Here is a 17939-nt window from a genome sequence, read left to right as displayed (position 1 = left end):
ACACGAAGGAGTTGCTGGGAATTTGGAGAAAATATTATCTTCTTTATTTTTGTATCAATAATTAAAAACATATAACCAGAAATGTGAATTACTCGGACAGTTTCTTTATACTTCCGTACCTGATTCTTTTGCGATATTAGAGGAGAGTCCAAAAATAACTTAAATTCTTAGAATTTTTCCAGGACCGTACATACATTTAGCGTACAGGCAAGCAGGACCGTTATGTCCGTACAGAAGGCAAAATTACCGTATAAATACGGTGCTGACCGTACGGTTGGCAACACTGGCTGAGCTGCACCATGGCCATAGACATTTCTTATATGCCTATGACCATGGCACCTAGTTAGCGGCGATTTTTTATTTTTAAATATTTCGTGTTCACAAAGGCGTCGATGGCGTCGACAAGTGTGTGTGATCGATTAGTCGATCTTGAGCATCCCTGCAAATGACACTCCCCTTCAAAGAGAACACTAGCGAGGTACAAAAAATTAACGTAACGTAGTGCTCTTTGTGACTCCTTGTATAGTTTTCATAGTAGCCATGGGATCACGACGGAGCGTATAAAAAGATGGCGTCCGTGTATAAGATGTAAAATATCTGCACGCAAGACAAGTTGGGAGAAATGAAAGTTGAGATTATACCGCTGTACGAGTAATTCGTGGCTTAGAAGTGCGAATCTATCTGCTTGAAATCGATAACCGATAAATCAGGTATTGCGATATGTAATTTTAATTTATCACGATTGTGTATCAAAAGTATGGGCTGATTCGACGCAATCGTATTGTAGTAGTATAATTCAGATTTTTTCCTGATAAACAATGCAATTGATGGTTGCAAAGAGTTGTGACAACGCATATTGTTCGTCTAAGAGAATTTTAACAAATATGGCAATGTAAATACTCTGATTCTTTGAGAGGATCTGATTTGTAATCTGGCCAGAAATTGACTTCGATGTCAAGTTTATCTGTGATCAGAGTTACCTAAACTCCTCCGCTCAGCATTTTTTAAAAGACATATTTAAAAAAACTAACTCGTTTGCCATAGATACTTGTCACACTTTGGTCCATGTGAAATGACTACTGATAAATAGCCAGCAGCTAGCCCCGACTAGTATCGGAAACAATTTTTCTATGTTGTCTCTGTCTAGTCCTGGGGCTAACAAGCTGACACAATGCTGAAATCATCAATCAACTTCTACAGTTTATTTCGCCTCTGGTCATTCAATCGTCTAGCATTTTGTTGTGGATATATACCGGGCTACAAACTGCTAACATCAATGCAAATGTCCAATTTTCGTTGCCACTTCTTGAATGGCTCCAAATTGATTGGACTTTGGTGTCATTGGTGAAAGTGGTGCAGCCAAACAACACGCTTGAATTGAATCCACATGCAATAATTACAACACAGTAAATGTTATTATTCTGCCTAAGTTATATTATGCATACCTATATATCTATACTCTATATAAATATTTAAAAAAAATTTATCCAACTCTTCTATGGGCGTATGTACATACATACATATATATATAAATCAGTGTGTATATATATATACACATACGACTAATCAATAAAGCACCCTTATGTCTCATAAATATATATATATATATTACACACATAAATACACATGCACGCACATACAATATATATATATATATATATATATATATATATATATATATAATACATATTGATGAGAAATAAGGGCACTTTATGTAAAATATGATGAATCATTTTCATTTTCATTTTTTCATTAATAGGTATGAAAATTACCATTGTTCATTTACCAAGATTTAGAAATCAATTTTCTGGATATTTTATAACAACCAAATTAGTATTCTTGTAATATTTGTGTTGGATAGATCCAAGGTAGAGCATAATGCAGCTTTGTCTATTTCACTGATTGATCGTTTCGATACTTTCCTTGAACTTAAACATTAATAATTTTGCCACATGCCACAGTTCCGTGTGTACGCTGCATTCACCACCATTATATCACTACTTCATGTCTGTAGCATCTTAATTTGATCTCCTAGCATATTGGGAAACACTTGAAACCTGGCATCATGTCTGACAATGAGAGCCCTCCCAAGATATTGAGATTAGATGAGGAGGTCAGTACTATAGATGCAAATTTGCCAAATATGGAAGAGGGAAAACCTGTGGAATGCCCATTCAAGAATAACCTGGATGTACAATCAGACGAGGATGACAGCATGAATTTTACAAGTGTTCTTAGATCTGATTCAAATTACAACATTAATCGAGAGAATTTCGAACAAGACAGCGATTTCTCGAAACATAGCAGCCAGAATGTACAAAATGGTTATGACCGGAGTAACGACAATGATTCAAATCTTAGTGGACATGATCCTTGTACCAATGATGAATTGAGACATTTTGATGTTCTCGATGATTTGGAAAGACACCCAGATCAAGGTGGCTCCGATTTTGACACAGAATCAACTGATAGTATGGATTCTGATGTGCCAGATGAAGAAATAGAAGCCATGCTCGAAGAGGGTTAGTTCACAATTTTATTGACTGCCAAGTTTTCACTTAAATGAATGCTTTACATCAGAAGTATCACCTAATGTGAGTCAGAACTGCCACTGTGAATATACATTACTAATATCTAGTTATTTTTTGCAGGTTTGCCTGACGAATTTAAAGGAAAGCGTAGAAAAAAATCAGACGCAATGCCGTACGAGGAAAAAGAAAAATTGGTTTTAGATGGTACGATATTATAATTGAATAAATCTGTTAACATTCATACATCATTGAAGCAAAATTCTAATTACTAAAAGCATACTTAGCTTATTATCAAGGTCATGAAGTAAAAAAAAGTAATGTTTTAAAGAGGCATTGACTATATGTATATCTTTGGAACTTTTCAAAAACTGATGTAACACATCTTGATTATTTCTCAAGTGTTGTTTCAATCAGCAAGGACTTGATTACTTTGATCCTCTGAAACCTGGATAAGATTTTTCTATTTTCTTTGATCCAAAAGTACTACAAGATTGATATTATATAAAAATGTATGTTAAATTTTCAGAAATTGGTCACAATCACTTTGACGTTCTACCAGAAGGGTGGGTTCAAGTGACCCACAACAGTGGCCTTCCGTTATACTTGCACAAGCAGAGTCGTGTTTGTACATTAGCTAAACCATATTTCCTTGGACCAGGTAGTGTGCGTAAGCATGAAGTACCTGTCAGTGCTGTACCCTGCTTGCAGTACAGAAGAGCATTGCAGGAGGAAGAAAAAGAAGAAGAAAAGAGAAGAAAGGAAAGAGAAAAAGAACCTGCTGCAGAGACGTGTAGCTTACCCAGTGCTAAAATTGAAACTATTCAAGAAAATAGGGCAGCACATTCTCTAGACAGTGAACAACTCAGAAACTACTGTCAAGCTTTGTTTCGCTTCAAAGCAATTAAAGTCATGAGATTTCAGTACGTCTAAATATTTTCACTCAGCTTTTACTTTACATTCTATTTGGCCAAGATGAAACGTTCAGAAGCAATGGTTGATTTTCATGGATAACAATCTTGAACATGTTCTGAAAATTTGTCATGTAGGTCGTGGTCAGCACGAAGAAAGTTTACAAAGAACAAGAAGCATCGCAAGCAGCTGGAACGGCCCACATTACCTGATGGCACCAAATTAATAACCTTTCCAGTTGGTGGAGCTGGAGTATCTGGGAACAATAGTACAATTGCAGGTGATGATAGTGGGGGACAAAGGCCTCCAAAACACTGGATTATGAATCCGTCTGGAAAAAGTTATGTGTGTATTCTGCATGAATATGTACAACATGCTCTGAAGAAGCAGCCAACTTATAAATTTAAGGAGTTAGGTGAGACCTTTATCTTCTTTTTTATTGGAAGGATCCTTATTTGTCCTGCTGTGAATGATTATTTTTGATTGTTTACGAGGTATTATAAATAAATATCAGCGGTTTATTTGATTGTGAATAAAATATGCTTAAATATGCAAAAGCGGCATATAAATCGGACAGTTTTTCACGTTTCTCAAATAATTTTATCCTGCCAATACACAAATAAAAAGTAAAACATTAATTTGCAGAAAATGCGTCGACGCCATACTCAGCAGTGGTTTGCATAAATGAAATGGAATATGGCAGTGGTTTCGGTAGCAGCAAAAAACAAGCAAAAGCCAATGCAGCCCGCAAAACACTCGAAATCCTAATTCCTCAGATGCGTGATAAGATTTCAGGAGAGTCAGGAGAAGGAACTGGAAATAATTCTAATAGGGCTCTCAAGGCTTCACGAGGGACATCGGAGGCTGACCTCTCTTTCTTTGACGAAATTACAATAACTGATCCACGGGTAGCTGAGTTTTGTGCAAAAACGACAGAGCCTTCACCTCATGCAATTTTGATTACTTGTCTACAGAGGAATTTCGGCCTTGGCGATATGCATATAAACTATTCTGTGAATACGTTGAAACACCAACGCAATGAGTTCACAATGCGTGTTGGTAAACATGAAGCTACTGTGGTAAGTAACAAACTGCTTCTAATACATATTTTCTGAAGTTAACAGGCACAATTAAATGGATTGTAACGTAGATTATAGTGTAAGATTTGCAAAAACATATCTTAGTAAATGAATTAGTGGGTTGTGCTGGTTTTTCTTTGAATTAAAATGTTGATTAAAGGTATGTCGAAATAAAAAAGATGGTAAACAACGTGCAGCACAAGCAATCTTGCAACGATTACATCCGCACATACAGTCATGGGGCTCACTGTTAAGATTGTACGGATCACGGAGTGTAAAATCTTTCAAAGAAAAAAAGCAGTTAGAACAGGAAATCACGCTGCTACAGGGTAAGGCTTTGGTAAATCAGCCAAATCATGCAATTTTAGGTAAGCTTAGACAGGAAATGAGAATGTTGGCTGAACAACGAAAGGCCATTCAACCAATAGGTAAATTTCTACCACCAGATTTACCAACCGGTTCTGCTGCTAACTTAAACAATGTTGACTTATAACACTCTAGTCTAATTTAGCATTAATCAATATTCGTAAATAGGAAATAACGCGATGTCAGTAATTGAAAGTAATCAGGTAGAATCATAATTTTTCAACCCCCAGTTGTTTCATAACATAGTGCATTAAGGCACCATATTGGTGCTACTGAACTGAATAAACAATATAGTATATAAATCGATAGATTAACACACTTATACATGTGCATGGGCTTTCCATCCTTATTTTTCCCAACGGTTTGGGTGGCCGCGTGAAGCGTGCAGAGGTAGTTTTGATATAATTTAGACATGTTTTAGGTAGAACTCTCAGATTAAGATACATAAATAATTCATTTCTTTTTCACTATAATGTCTCGAGCCTCGCATTGAATTAAAGAATGTTGCATTCATATTTATATTCAGCTTCATCCAAAAGTATTTGTTATTTTTTCAATGCATTATTGAAACAAGCAGGTTTGGACTGACCATGAATCAAGCTTTGAACTGTTCATTTTCAAACTCATTCGTACTGAAATAATAACAATAATAACAACAATAATCATTAGTTCAAATTTTGGAAGCCCAAAGTAAAATTCGTAATCAGTGACCCAAAAAACCTTTGAGTACGAATTTTCAACAAAATCCTAAATTTCTTTTTTCCCAACACATTGAATATTGAATGCGCCAAATATCAATTTTGCAAATCTGACCTTAGAAAAAATGTTATGGTACCAGTTCTCATTCGTATCCATTCATTCATTCTTAAGGTATCATTTTTATTTTATTGCTGGAATTTTTTAATTTAAACAATTTGATATTGACCAAAAAATCTTATTCACCAGAATTTCTTTGCATCTACTTATGGAGGCACATGTTCTTATTGATATAGTGGCTTGAAACTTTACTGATCTTTTTTCTTAAAATTCGTCGACATCCGAAATAAGGGACATTCTACGTACATACAACCACACACACACAGATTTTCGTCTGAAAATGATTGGAGTAGAATCTCTAGACTTCAAAACATGAAGATCTTATGAAAACTCAAGTTTTCAGTTTTGGGGTGATTACAATGACTTAATAGAAAAACGAGAAGTTATAAAAAGTTACTCCAGTGACATGGAAATGCCCATACATCCTCACATACTGCCAGTCGATAGTTATCAGTTTAAGTAATTGTAAGTTTTGCATCAAGTAATTGGTAATCTTGTCCAGTTACTTGACTTTACTCATCCATAAGACTTGATATAAAATGTATGCGTCAAAAGTGAGATTAAGTCTGTATTGCACTTGTAATAAGTAGTTAACATACCAACTTGTAATTAAAAAAAAAAGAAGCACGTCATCCCTTTTTTTTTAAAACTATCTTTGTTACCAGATCACCCGAGCTATATTGTAAAGCCTTTTTATTACTTCAGCACTACTATCGTGTCAACTGTTGGTTATAATGTCAAGCGGATACAGTAGCACTCATCAAATCAATATATTCTTCAGTACCAGCTTATCGTTGGCGTTATAGATACCAATATTATGTATAAATCGATATGTACTAAAATTGTTCACGATTAGTCTTCAATAATTGCCTTCCATACTACTAGTTTGCTACCTGTAATGCTGCATTAACTTATTGGAGTGTCGTTGAAGAATACTGGCAAGCAGTTTTAGACACATAAATCTATATATTGCGTATTGTTAATTTTTTTAAAACTTTTATTGGTTCAATCCTACAGTAATGTTCATTTTGGCACTCTATAATACAATAAATGTTGAAAACGCAGCGCTGCTAAATTTTTAATACAAAATTTATGCAGAAAAACGTAATCATGTGTATATTGCTATTCAAAGTTGTTTATCAGAATAAGAATTACTCTGCAAAGGAGTTTGTTATATTTTTAATAATTTTTCAAGGAAGTCTTTGTACAATTCGGATTACGGTCATTTCAGCAATATACGGTTACTCTTGGAATTCTGCCTTCTCTGATTTTTACCAAAAGAACATTCTTTTTGAAACTTAGGATAGATCATAAAATTTGATTAAATTCGCTCACATTCTCTGAAAAATCGTCGTGGATTAACAAAAGAATTTTTCATCAAATGCAATATTTTGTAATTAAGTTTTTATCGATTAACTGAATTACGGGAAAAAGTTGTCAAAACGGTAAGATTTCATCAACGGTCGAATTCTGATAGAATCGAGCAAGTTGCGGATTCCGAGAGCGTTTTCCTCAATGGTTTTCTTTCGATTAATCAAGTAAAATCAAGTAGATAGATATATGTATGTGTATATATATATATATCAGTAGTCGCCAATATTAGAAAGACCGTGAGTCAATGTAAAGTGATAAGCTAGACAATTTAAGTGCAACCAGATTAGTGGAACAATCTCATGCAAGCATGTAAAAACAATTGGTCTTCATTATTACCAATATGTTTTAAATTTAAGATTCCCGAGTTATACATTCAGCATCATTTTCGGGCTGATGACAATAATGATTAATCACTGTTGTATCACTAACTGCAGTTTGTCATAGACTATATGATACTAGGTATGACACCTTTCAAAAACAAATTTACTTCATTAAATTTCATCAGTGACTGAGTTATTCTAAGCTTGAGCATGTAATCTTTTTTCATGTGTTATAATTTGGATACGATTGCTATAAAGTTTATAAAACCAGAAAATGTAGGATGCTTTATTGATCTTCTACCCCTGTACGATAAATTCGAAATTATACTACCTATTTTTTACGTGGATCCTGTGTTCTTAATATGTACTTAACATTTCTATGAATACATTGCAATGGACTTCTGTTTAACGTTCGATACTATCAATTCACAAGTACAATGTATTTTTTGGTAGGGCATATGTACATAGGAGTTTTGGTAAATATGAATTAAGAGATTTGATATGTTTTTATATGTGTATGTGTGTCACACACACATATCTAAATGAGGGTGCTGTCAAAATCAATAATAAAAATAAGTCTACTTAGTGTTGATGTAGTAAAATATTTTTTTCGACATTGCAATTTCTGTAAACTCGTAAAAGGAAGCTTTGTTTGATATCATTAAAGATGAATAATTACTTTTATATTAATGTCCTAATTCACTAGACTTTTTCCGGAATGTTGAATTGAATTTTAAAGCACAGATATGTGTTTAATGCTGATGGTTAATATACATACTTCATAACAGCACTTCTAGTATAATAATATATTTTAACTCGTATTTTCTATTCAGTTGAGATAAATATACATCATTCAATTTTCGAAAGTGATTAGACTTCTCATTTCGAACGATAAAAAAAATGAAACTTGAAATAACAGTTATAGTATATACAAACAGCAAAATAAATGCGATTTCAATCAATTACGACTATTTAAATTAAAAGATTTTCAACAGATTTTCGACATTTGATAGTATGAATCTCGTTATTTAATATCATAAGAAGTTCGTCTAATAATGAGTTGTACATCACGAAGTTCAAATACCATTTTGCATACTCAGTACCATTAATGATTGACTGTTTAAATCGATGTATCACTTGCACCATTGCCAGACAATGCCATTTTGGAGAGACTAGAAAGACTTCTCCTTGGGCTGCTACTGCCTAAAAAACTGCCACTGCTTTCAGAAAATATTTTGCGGAAGCTAGAAAGAAATGGTAGTTAGTACACTTATAAAAGATTAACGCATGCATTGAAAAAATTGGGTAAATGCCCGTTTTTGAAATTTATTTTATATTGATAAACTTCTTCCTATGTAACATGCTTACAATTTGCGAATCCCAGATTCTGATGACTTTTTCCAAGGTGCATCATCTGGCTCGAAGGGTAATGGTCCTTGTACTGGTGCATCTTTGTCATCTTCGGGGCTAATATAAACAAACACTACTTTGATAAAACAATCTCACGTATCAATCAAATTGGTTTATGAGAATATAAAATTCAATGTAAAGGAAGCATTTCGGTAAAAAAAATATAGCCTGAGTTATAGTTTAATATTAGATTAGCATAGCTGAGGAGCAATCTTACGGAGTAACATTAGTCACTGTGGCAGGAGAAGTAGCGATGTAATTCTGTCCTTTACTAAATGGAATCGCGGGTTGCCCACTGCCTCAAGATTGGTGTGCACATGTAGTAAGTGTAGGTCAAATCAAACAGCCATGCGGTTGAAAAGCGTGCAAATTCAAATGATAAACAACGACTTGCTGCATTTGAAACAACTCATTACTGTTTGTTTTAACTTCAAATAGTAGGAATTGACATTTTTTCATGTTGTTCAAATTATATGAGGATTAATGCGAATCTGATTTTTGCAGAACATCTCACAAAATTAATTATAAGCTGTATCCAAAAAACTGATAACTCATTCCAGTTCTAATGCCCAAGAACATACTGTTAAATTTGATAAAAGCCGCAAGCTGAATTAAGTTGAATTGACTATGGTTTAATATATGTATACTAGACCTGTCCTTAAGAAGGGCAAAATCGAATTTTAATGGTCTTACCCCCCAAATTGGTTCGAAATAATTCAAAAAAAAATCTTCGAATTTTTAAAAAATTTTCCCTCCATATTTACCCACACCTAGGAAGCCTTACTTTTTCCCATAAGAAAAGCATTGGTTTTTTGGTATTTTTAATCGTTTTTTTACCGCTGCCGTAATTATTAGTTAAAAAATCGCAAATTCTCAGAAAATGTTGACAGTTATGTTACCTTGTTATCCAATTTTTTGGAATTCAATACAAGCATTTTTGGGCTAGATCGATCGACTCTTTTCCGCGTTTTTAGAGAATAAAGATGTGATCGATCTAGCCCAAAAATGCTTGTATCGAATTCCAAAGAATTGGACAAAAAGGTAACACAACTGTCAACATTTTCTGAGAATTTGCAATTTTTTAGCTGATAATTACGGCTGATAATTACGTCAAAAAACTATTAAAAATCCCAAAAAACCAATGCTTTTCTTATGGGAAAAGTAAGGCGTCCTAGGCGTGGGTAAATATGGAGGGAAAAATTTTTAAAAATTCGGACATTTTTTTTGAATTATTTCGAACCAATTTGGGGGGTAAGACCATTAAAATTCGATTTTGCCCTCCTTAAGGACAGGTCTAATGTATACATAGTTTTAATACTGGAAAGAAAATCATACCATCTATGGTACGGATTTTAGTATTCACTTTTTATTGGTAAACTATTGGCCTAACTAATAACAAAAGTGACTGGATATCAGAAGGTTTGTGCAAACATTTTACTAAGGAGTTGCAGAATATCAATGGTAAAGGAAACCTTTAAGTCCAAATGAGTAAATTGCTCTCAGAAAATTAGAAAATAATATAATCAAGAACATATACTATGTGTAGTTAGAAGTATTGCATGAGGAAAGCTAACAGCAAAATGATAATGATCGTTTATTATTTGACCAGTCTGAAATTAATATCTCATAATGTCATACCGAATTCCATTTTCATTACGGTACATTATTCTTGTAATCTGTATTATCAGCAACCAAACATCAATATCACAGCATGTAATAGTAACTGGATAAACTGATACGTTTCACATCATTGCTTATGGCATTGTTATGTTCAGCAAAAATAAAATTCCATGAGATAAAGTGACTGACTCAAATGAAAAATAACGAACACTGTTCATAATAAATGAAATAATACAGGAGATGAAACACATAAAATAACAAAATAAAAATAAAAAATAAACTTCATTTAAATTAAAATTACCTATACGGGCTTGCACAACTCAAGGTCCTGGAGTAGTTGAAAATAATATAATATGACCATAATAATTTGGCTATGGTTAGCTGTAAAAAATACTGTCTACATTAAGATACTAAACAGTTGTGTCGAGTATGTCCTGTACATCAGTACTATAAGCTAGGTACTATCTGTAAAATTTTCAATGCGAAGTACCTAGATTTTGAATTACCAATTAATATATATTTTTAAAAAAGTAAATAAAATGAAAAGTAGAGGTCGATGTACGTATTAATAAAAAAAAAACCGAAAGTTAGACTGTTAATTTTTGCTGACGTAAACTTTTTATACAAAATATACGTGCTGTGCTAGATAGCGTTAACATCTCGACGTACGTCTCAGGCTTAGGGCGGTAGAGTTCAAGCTCATCCTCCAGGTCGGAAACTCTAGCTTTTAGTTCATTCCTTTCATGTAAGATTTCTTTGAGTTCAGCAGTGGTAAATCTAGGCCGGTCTGGGTCATCCAAATCGTATACTGCTTTGTTAGCAAAATCAGGAGCTGGCTGGCACTTTGTTAGGTCCTCATTTTCCTTTCTAGCTAGACCAAGACGTGCTCGAAGATTAATTAGTTCTCGATTCTGGTCTTGAAGTTGGGCAAGAAAATCTGCTCGTTCTTCAACAAGTCCTCTAGCTTGCATTTGTGCCTGACGCTGTTTACGTCTTAATTCTCGGCCCACAACGCCTAGTTTTTCAACTTGACCACTTAACTGGATTTTACAAGAAATATATTGAGTTTGAAAATATCAATCAATTATGTTAAGTATAGGTATTGCATCATGATAATATTTTGACTTATTTATTGTAGTTTCCAATTGAAATTGGCAAAAAAACTAAAACTTCTGATACTCTGACTTTATTAATCTTTTTGGCATAGCAATTCTTTCTCTTCCAGACCACTTCGATCCATTCATCAAGTCTTAGTTTTCCTCTGTAAATTATTTTTCAAGTAGTATGGTCAAATTTTATAGCTAGTGAACTTACATTTTCAATTTCCAAAGTTTTTTGAGACAGTTCTCTATCCCTAGCTCGAATTTGGTCCCTTTGTTGATCGATCATGGTTCTTAAACGTTGCAGTACCGCAACATCTACCTCTTGACTAGCAGTGAATGCTGAAACCAAATATGAAACTAGGTACATAAAGTGGATATTTTTCATACAAGCTTTCATGTTACATTGCTAATTGGTGACATGCAGTGGTACTTCCACAATTAGACAAACAGGGAGGGGGTTAGTACTTTGTTTACCGCTGTCCTCACTGTCGCTACGCGATTCTTGCAAGGCTGTAGCTAGCCGGCGATTCTCGTCTTGTAGTCTAGTTACCATACCCACCAAGTCTCGCGATTCTTGTCGCCAATGATCCTCGATTTGTTCCAATTCCTGTTAATAATTGCAATACATACTGTACCACTTTTAATAAAATAATGCATTGAATTGTTACAATTTAAAAATTGATAACTGTTTAATGATAACTCGACACGCATATCTTCAAGTGACTAATTGTTTGAATAGTTCGATTGCTACCCAAGAATGTTGTAAATTTATGTTTGGAATCCAAATAGTTCTTTGTAAACTGTACGTTTACATGGATAACATGTCCAATTGTTTAATATTTAAATGGTTGATGAAGGACACTTCATTGAGGCGTCATTTAATTATAGTTCTGATTCTACATGTATATACATATATACATATATATATATTAGTTTATGAAAGAAGGATGATAATGATCCAAGGTATACTACTGAATATTTCAAGATAATAATTGTCAACAATAATTTTTTTTCACTTCAATTCAAAACACTAACCTTTTCAAATCTTTGCCTATCCTCTGCCTTTTCAATTTTATCATTCTCCAACTGCGAAATCTTGGATCTGAGCTCTTGAACAGTAGTATTTTCACGTTCATTTTTAGTCGCTAATCGTTCCAAGAGCTCTAACGCGTTGATGACTTTTGGCATAAGACTAGTTACAGAATCCGCCCCGAAAACATCTATCAATTTTTCACACTCCTTTCCAATTTCCGAAGCGATATCGTACACGTCCACCACGGACACGTCCGCCTCGTATTCTTCCATTTCTGAATGCATTATTAAATGAAAAGGCATTAATTACACTTGTTAATTAGCCTCTTTATTTATATATGCAACAGAAAATATTCAACTGCCGACACAAATCCATACACAGGGTCTGTATCACTTTTTTAATACGCAGTCCAGAGCCAGTCACTCCGTATGGGCTGCGGCTGGTTGACAGCCGAGTGTGTCCGATATATATATGTCATGTATGTGTGTGTGTCATGTCGGTGCTTCGTGTATGCTTACACAAGTAAAAACCTGCGACACGCATACCTATGTGTACGTTCCCGTCACTTAATAACGTGTAATGACAAATCTGATAAAATTCTCGCAGTAGTCGTGCGAACTGCGAAAACGTCGGTATGCATGTAGGTATGCACAATAATGATGTACCCTAAAGAGTAGGGAGTTATTTTAAAGTTAACGGCATGGGCATCGCCTCAATTCAAAGTTAAATCGTTGAACATAGAATGGGTTGTTCCATCAATTAGTGTAAAATTTTATTTCTGTGGTAGATGTCTGATGCTTCAAACAAACTGCTGTGCTAGAGATTCACCTAGAATGTAGAGCATTAAATTTCATCGAAACCGAAAGACTCGTCGCGCAAATTTATCGAATGCCGAGGCACGCAGGGCACCGGATACTTCCCTGTGACTCCGTGTCCGCCTAGGGGATTCGGTCACGTTTAAGAACCAGAAAGTGATATTCAAAGATTGTTCGGAACTGGAATCAGTTGAGACCCTCTGGTTCGGAACCTGAATTATTCAACAACCCTCCAAGGGATTCCCAATTGCCAAAACAACCCGAGGTGTCAGGCTAGATCACGCTGTCGTCTGCTAACGTTTTGTCATGCTGACATGAATGGTAGGTAAGAAAAGAAATATCGTCAGCGATACGTGTCATTAGTTATTTTGTATGTTTATTTTCAGGAGACAAACAGCGAAAGGAAGGTGCTGTGAATTATATAGAAGAAGATACAACTGTTAAAACTGTCCATAGTAATACCTAGGCTCGCGAAATTTTTCGTCTCTTCAAATGGATAACAAAGTTAAATATTTTACGGACAATTGTTGGAAGGATGTTTTCCAACATGTCAACAATGCTGTTTTTTATATCGATAAAGCAGCGGTGGAATGCTTACATTGGTACACAGGTGACAATACAATTAAGCAATTGCAATATGCTGGAGTAATTGCTGTTCGTGAGTTATTGATGGACAACTTCCAAGTAAGATTTTTGCTAGTTTAATTCTGATATTTTTTTAAAATAGTGATGAAATCATTTTTCACACAGATTTGGTAGCTTGTGTTTTTATTTAAGTTGTTAATTAAATATTTCGCATTTTCTTATTATTTTATACAAGCCATTCTGTTTTTTACATATATTCAGGGCGCTGAAGTCGAGAAGGCAAGAAAAGCAGTTTTTGTATACACCTCTGCAAATTCTGATTTCTATCGACATACATTAGAAACAATTATCGATCTGAACAGATTCCAAGAATGCACTGTCATATGTGCTGCACACAGCAGTGTCTTGAAATATAGTTCTGATTCTAAGTCGGCTGATATTGACAGTTACGATTGTCTCAAACATGATATAATCAGATGGATGAGCTCAAGATTAGAAGAGGAATTCGATCAGGTAAACTTATCCATTTATCCAATTATGTACACGGAATGCAGAACTAAATGAATTTCCTGATGAAACTATCAATCTTTGTACCAGAAAATATTTGATGGATTTCTTACTCTTTGAATTTCTCTCTAAATCCTAAACTTTGAATTTATTCACAGGAGCCTGTTGTCAACATAATGTTCCGCCCAATTTTCATAGCATCTATTAATGAAAATTTATTTGTGACTCCTCCATTTTGGAAAATAATGCCACCATTTAGTACTGAAGATCATTGTGATGAATTCAATGAAAACATCGATCACTTTGTTAGCTCCTTGCACAGCATGTTTACCAATTTCAATCTCCGAGAAGATATCTATTACTGTGGTCAATTGAGTGAGAATGTTGCAGAGAAGCTGGAGAAGTTACCGGCTGCTGTTGACAGACGAAAGGTGAATTTCAAATGTAGACTTCAATAATATCTATTGTGAAATAATTATACAGTCAACCGTTGATTATTCGAATGTCAGTTATCAGAATTGTCCAATATCCGAATAATGATTTGGTTTATCCAAATGTTCGGTTATCTGTACGACTAAGCCTTACATACATTTGATTTCTGCTGGTAGTCTTTACCAATTGGCAAAACTGTGCAAAAACAAAATTTGGTATTGAATTTTACATTTTACTATAAACGAGCTTACGTTGTAAATTAGATAAAAATAAGTATCAAATTTGTCCCAATCAATAGAGGAAATGTACTACTGACATGTTGGTCGGTTTTAAATAAATACATTATATTACTTTGAGCAAATCAGTACTTTTTTTTCGCAATGCAATATTCCAGTTCAGTTATCCGAATGGGTACCTGTCTCCATTAGTTCGAATAATCAACGTTCAACTGTTTTGTTTTTCAGTTTGAATGCTATAATACTAAATCATTAAGAAATTTTAATGCAATTTATTTTCCCAGCGCCTCACAGGCAAAACTACTGGAGTATCTTTTATTCTGGTTGATAGGACTTTGGATCTCTGTGTAGCTTCAAGTCACAATACCGAGTCCTTGTTAGGCAAAATATTAAGTACTTTGCCACGTTTGCCTGGTCATCAGAATGACATTGCAGTGAATATGACAGCATTGGGCCCAGATGAAGATGGTGTGTGAGTATCAAAAGCTGAGTATCACAAATTCATTAGATTAAACTTGCATAAATTCATTATTTGTTGAGCTGCCTTTTAATCTTATGTAAAGTGCCAACTGAGGCCTGAAACCATTCTAAACTAGTGATTCAAACAGTCACTTAAAGGTTTTATAACACCATCACACTCATTGTCAGTTATGAAATAAATACTTCTTCTCTTTATCCTCAGTGAAAATAATCCAAGGTACTCTGCACCAGGGTGCTTAGCCAGCAATGATTCTAATATGATTAATCAATTAATGAAAAATAAACAGAAAGATGTTTTAATAACTCTGCACAAATTACTGTCAGATATATTGCTTGCTAAGGAAAGTCCAAAAACAAGAATTGCCACTAGAATAACAGCTCATAGCTTAGAAAAACTTGTACACAAGTTGAGAAATGTTGATGATTTGAGCCTCATATTAGACTCAAGTAAAAAGCTTCAGGTAATACCAAGTTATGAAATTAATTAAATACAATTCAAATATTTTGCATGTAAAAGAAGTTTCGCTTATTTGTTTTAGCAAATATTAGCAGTGATTCAAGCATTGAAATCAAATAAGACATCTCAAATCGAGTTGATAATAAGTCTTGAAAAACTAATACTACAGAACCTAGCAGTCAGCAGAGACTCGTCAAGTATACTAACTCAAGTAAGGATTGCATGATTTCATTATCTCATTGTACCACAACATTGATTGTATCCACTATAGAAGAATACCTATGAGCGTGACTGTTTTGACTGTACTTTTAATGTCATTTTAATAGTAAAATGTTTTTGTGTTCAAACAGTTAAGTAACATCATAAAGACTCGTGCCACTAGAGGTTTATCGATTGAAAATCTGTTGGGATTATTAGTGTACATATATGCTCTTGCTGGAACAGAAATACATTTTCTTGAACAGCAAGAGAAACAGTTGGAAGAAGCCTTGGCTGAAGCAATATATGAAGATGGTAAACACGATGATAAACTCACTCCAGCTTCAGATAGTCCAATGATGAATCTGTCATCAGAATTGTTTGGTGAGCATTTGACAAGTTGTTATTGTTTGAGAATCATTGTGTCGTAATCCGAGCATTGGCTTAAAAAGTGCCGAATGTTAATAATAGATCAAATGTATTTGAAATCCTATTAACTAGGCAAGCGAATACTAACGGAAGGAACTTCTACACAAATTGCTAATGATATTATGGTAAAGCTTCACAGAATAGCAGAGATGCGAAAATCTTTGCAGAAGTACAAGTGAGTATTTGTATTAACATTGTGTAATTTTTTTGGTGAACATAATCTGAACCCAACTTTAATTTTAATTTTTCTTTCATTAGTGAAAGGGCTTGTTACAATGCAAAACAAAAATGAACAGTAGGTGAATTAAAGAAAAAGTTTTGTTCTTGAATATGTAACCATGTTTGCAGGTCATTAATGCTCAAGCCCAGTCCACAAGAGATGGCTCAATGCATTGGAATATTGCAACAACTGGTAATGGATTTACTTGATCCTGATAGGCCTGAAATTCCAGACCTTCAATGTAAAACGTTCTCTCGTATTACCGCTGGATTTAAGTGAGTATAGCAAATTTTTGAATATGTATACATAGGTATACTCTATACGACAGATGGATTATAATGGGTAATTTTTTCAATTTCTATTTCAGTTTACTTTTAAAGGGTCGAACAAAACAACATCCTCTTGATAACGATTATGTAATAATATATGTATTGGGAGGCGTCGTTGCAGAAGAAATAAAAATCGTTCAGGATATGATTGTATCCAAAAAACCTAGTTCTCAGGTCATAATAGCTGGGTCCAGACTGTTGAGTCCATGTGATGTGACAAATCATATACTTTTGAAACATTCGGGAAGTAAATAACGATTGACACTGTACAATGCTTTCTTTATTTTATTTTAATTGTATATATATAGATATGGTTTTTTTTTTTTGATTTATAAGTTTGTTGAAAAGTTATTTTTGGAGCAGGAATACTTTAAATCGTTTCTACCGTTTACTGTAACATGTCCTCCATTCTATACCGTTGTTACTTACAATGTAACTGAGATTTCTGTTATCACTTACGGATTCAACCACAGCTGAAAACTGATTGACATCATGCTGTTTATGAAGTTGTATTTTATAATGAATTTTTTCTTCATTTAGTAAAGAGGTACGAACTACAGCCTCTTTACTTTTTGATTTGACGTCACTGGGTCTGGTATAAAGAAGAATGATTTTGTGACCAAAAGTGTGCTTTTGCATGATGTTCAAGCAGCTCTTCACATATCCGTCCATTGACCAACATTCTCCGTG

At 34.1% G+C, this 17939-nt stretch overlaps 3 protein-coding genes across 17 annotated transcripts; 2 read left to right on the top strand and 1 right to left on the bottom strand.

Moving 5' to 3' along the window:
- Positions 1 to 297: 297 nt before the first annotated feature.
- Positions 298 to 7033, top strand: pasha (partner of drosha). 4 transcript variants are annotated; one of them, XM_046615931.2, is made up of 8 exons: positions 320 to 478; positions 527 to 710; positions 2036 to 2522; positions 2652 to 2735; positions 3058 to 3451; positions 3578 to 3855; positions 4086 to 4519; positions 4680 to 7033. In XM_046615931.2, the coding sequence occupies exons 3-8, from the start codon at positions 2066 to 2068 to the stop codon at positions 5010 to 5012; spliced, it is 1980 nt and encodes a 659-aa protein (XP_046471887.1). In that variant the 5' UTR covers positions 320 to 478; positions 527 to 710; positions 2036 to 2065; the 3' UTR covers positions 5013 to 7033. The 4 variants fall into 4 exon arrangements, with proteins under 4 accessions (XP_046471884.1, XP_046471885.1, XP_046471887.1 ...); XM_046615928.1 differs by lacking the exon at positions 527 to 710 and having other exon boundaries at positions 298 to 478; XM_046615929.2 differs by having other exon boundaries at positions 319 to 710.
- A 55-nt stretch (positions 7034 to 7088) lies between these two features.
- On the bottom strand, positions 7089 to 13025 carry Rilpl (Rab interacting lysosomal protein like). 10 transcript variants are annotated; one of them, XM_069134909.1, is made up of 8 exons: positions 12564 to 13023; positions 11994 to 12135; positions 11740 to 11867; positions 11064 to 11465; positions 10727 to 10806; positions 9023 to 9100; positions 8764 to 8862; positions 7089 to 8639 (listed from the first exon to the last, which is right to left on the bottom strand). In XM_069134909.1, exons 1-8 carry the CDS (start codon positions 12861 to 12863, stop codon positions 8516 to 8518), a joined length of 1353 nt encoding a protein of 450 aa, XP_068991010.1. In that variant the 5' UTR covers positions 12864 to 13023; the 3' UTR covers positions 7089 to 8515. The 10 variants fall into 10 exon arrangements, with proteins under 10 accessions (XP_068991010.1, XP_046471897.1, XP_068991011.1 ...); XM_046615941.2 differs by having other exon boundaries at positions 10727 to 10753; positions 11095 to 11465; positions 12564 to 13022; XM_069134910.1 differs by having other exon boundaries at positions 12003 to 12135; positions 12564 to 13022.
- LOC124214007 (sec1 family domain-containing protein 2) lies at positions 12988 to 17689 on the top strand. Of its 3 annotated transcripts, none has more exons than XM_046615934.2 (12): positions 12988 to 13201; positions 13349 to 13697; positions 13763 to 14060; positions 14223 to 14474; positions 14627 to 14899; positions 15421 to 15608; positions 15819 to 16077; positions 16156 to 16284; positions 16424 to 16655; positions 16773 to 16875; positions 17049 to 17195; positions 17288 to 17689. In XM_046615934.2, the coding sequence occupies exons 3-12, from the start codon at positions 13869 to 13871 to the stop codon at positions 17502 to 17504; spliced, it is 1992 nt and encodes a 663-aa protein (XP_046471890.1). In that variant the 5' UTR covers positions 12988 to 13201; positions 13349 to 13697; positions 13763 to 13868; the 3' UTR covers positions 17505 to 17689. The 3 variants fall into 3 exon arrangements, with proteins under 3 accessions (XP_046471890.1, XP_046471889.1, XP_046471891.1); XM_046615933.2 differs by having other exon boundaries at positions 12988 to 13205; XM_046615935.2 differs by lacking the exon at positions 12988 to 13201 and having other exon boundaries at positions 13239 to 13701.
- The last annotated feature ends 250 nt before the right edge of the window (positions 17690 to 17939 follow it).

Source organism: Neodiprion pinetum, chromosome 3, assembly GCF_021155775.2.
Source record: "Neodiprion pinetum isolate iyNeoPine1 chromosome 3, iyNeoPine1.2, whole genome shotgun sequence".
Classification (NCBI taxonomy): domain Eukaryota; kingdom Metazoa; phylum Arthropoda; class Insecta; order Hymenoptera; family Diprionidae; genus Neodiprion; species Neodiprion pinetum.
This window is presented reverse-complemented; position numbering and strand designations above follow the sequence as displayed.

What these genes read in the sequence shown, in the direction of transcription:
- pasha (XM_046615928.1), top strand. Translation starts at nt 446, where the DNA reads ATGACACTCCCCTTCAAAGAGAACACTAGCGAG. An exon ending in AGAAAAATTGGTTTTAGATG is followed by an intron (nt 2,736 to 3,057) that starts GTACGATATTAT and finishes TTAAATTTTCAG; the next exon opens with AAATTGGTCACAATCACTTT. An exon ending in ATTAAAGTCATGAGATTTCA is followed by an intron (nt 3,452 to 3,577) that starts GTACGTCTAAAT and finishes TTTGTCATGTAG; the next exon opens with GTCGTGGTCAGCACGAAGAA.
- Rilpl (XM_069134909.1), bottom strand. Translation starts at nt 12,863, where the DNA reads ATGCCTTTTCATTTAATAATGCATTCAGAAATGGAAGAATACGAGGCG. An exon ending in TGAGGACAGCGGTAAACAAA is followed by an intron (nt 11,868 to 11,993) that starts GTACTAACCCCC and finishes ATTTGGTTTCAG; the next exon opens with CATTCACTGCTAGTCAAGAG. An exon ending in TGTTAACGCTATCTAGCACA is followed by an intron (nt 10,807 to 11,063) that starts GCACGTATATTT and finishes TATTTTTTACAG; the next exon opens with CTAACCATAGCCAAATTATT.
- LOC124214007 (XM_046615934.2), top strand. Translation starts at nt 13,869, where the DNA reads ATGGATAACAAAGTTAAATATTTTACGGACAATTGTTGGAAGGATGTT. An exon ending in GGCCCAGATGAAGATGGTGT is followed by an intron (nt 15,609 to 15,818) that starts GTGAGTATCAAA and finishes CTTTATCCTCAG; the next exon opens with TGAAAATAATCCAAGGTACT. An exon ending in CGTCAAGTATACTAACTCAA is followed by an intron (nt 16,285 to 16,423) that starts GTAAGGATTGCA and finishes GTGTTCAAACAG; the next exon opens with TTAAGTAACATCATAAAGAC.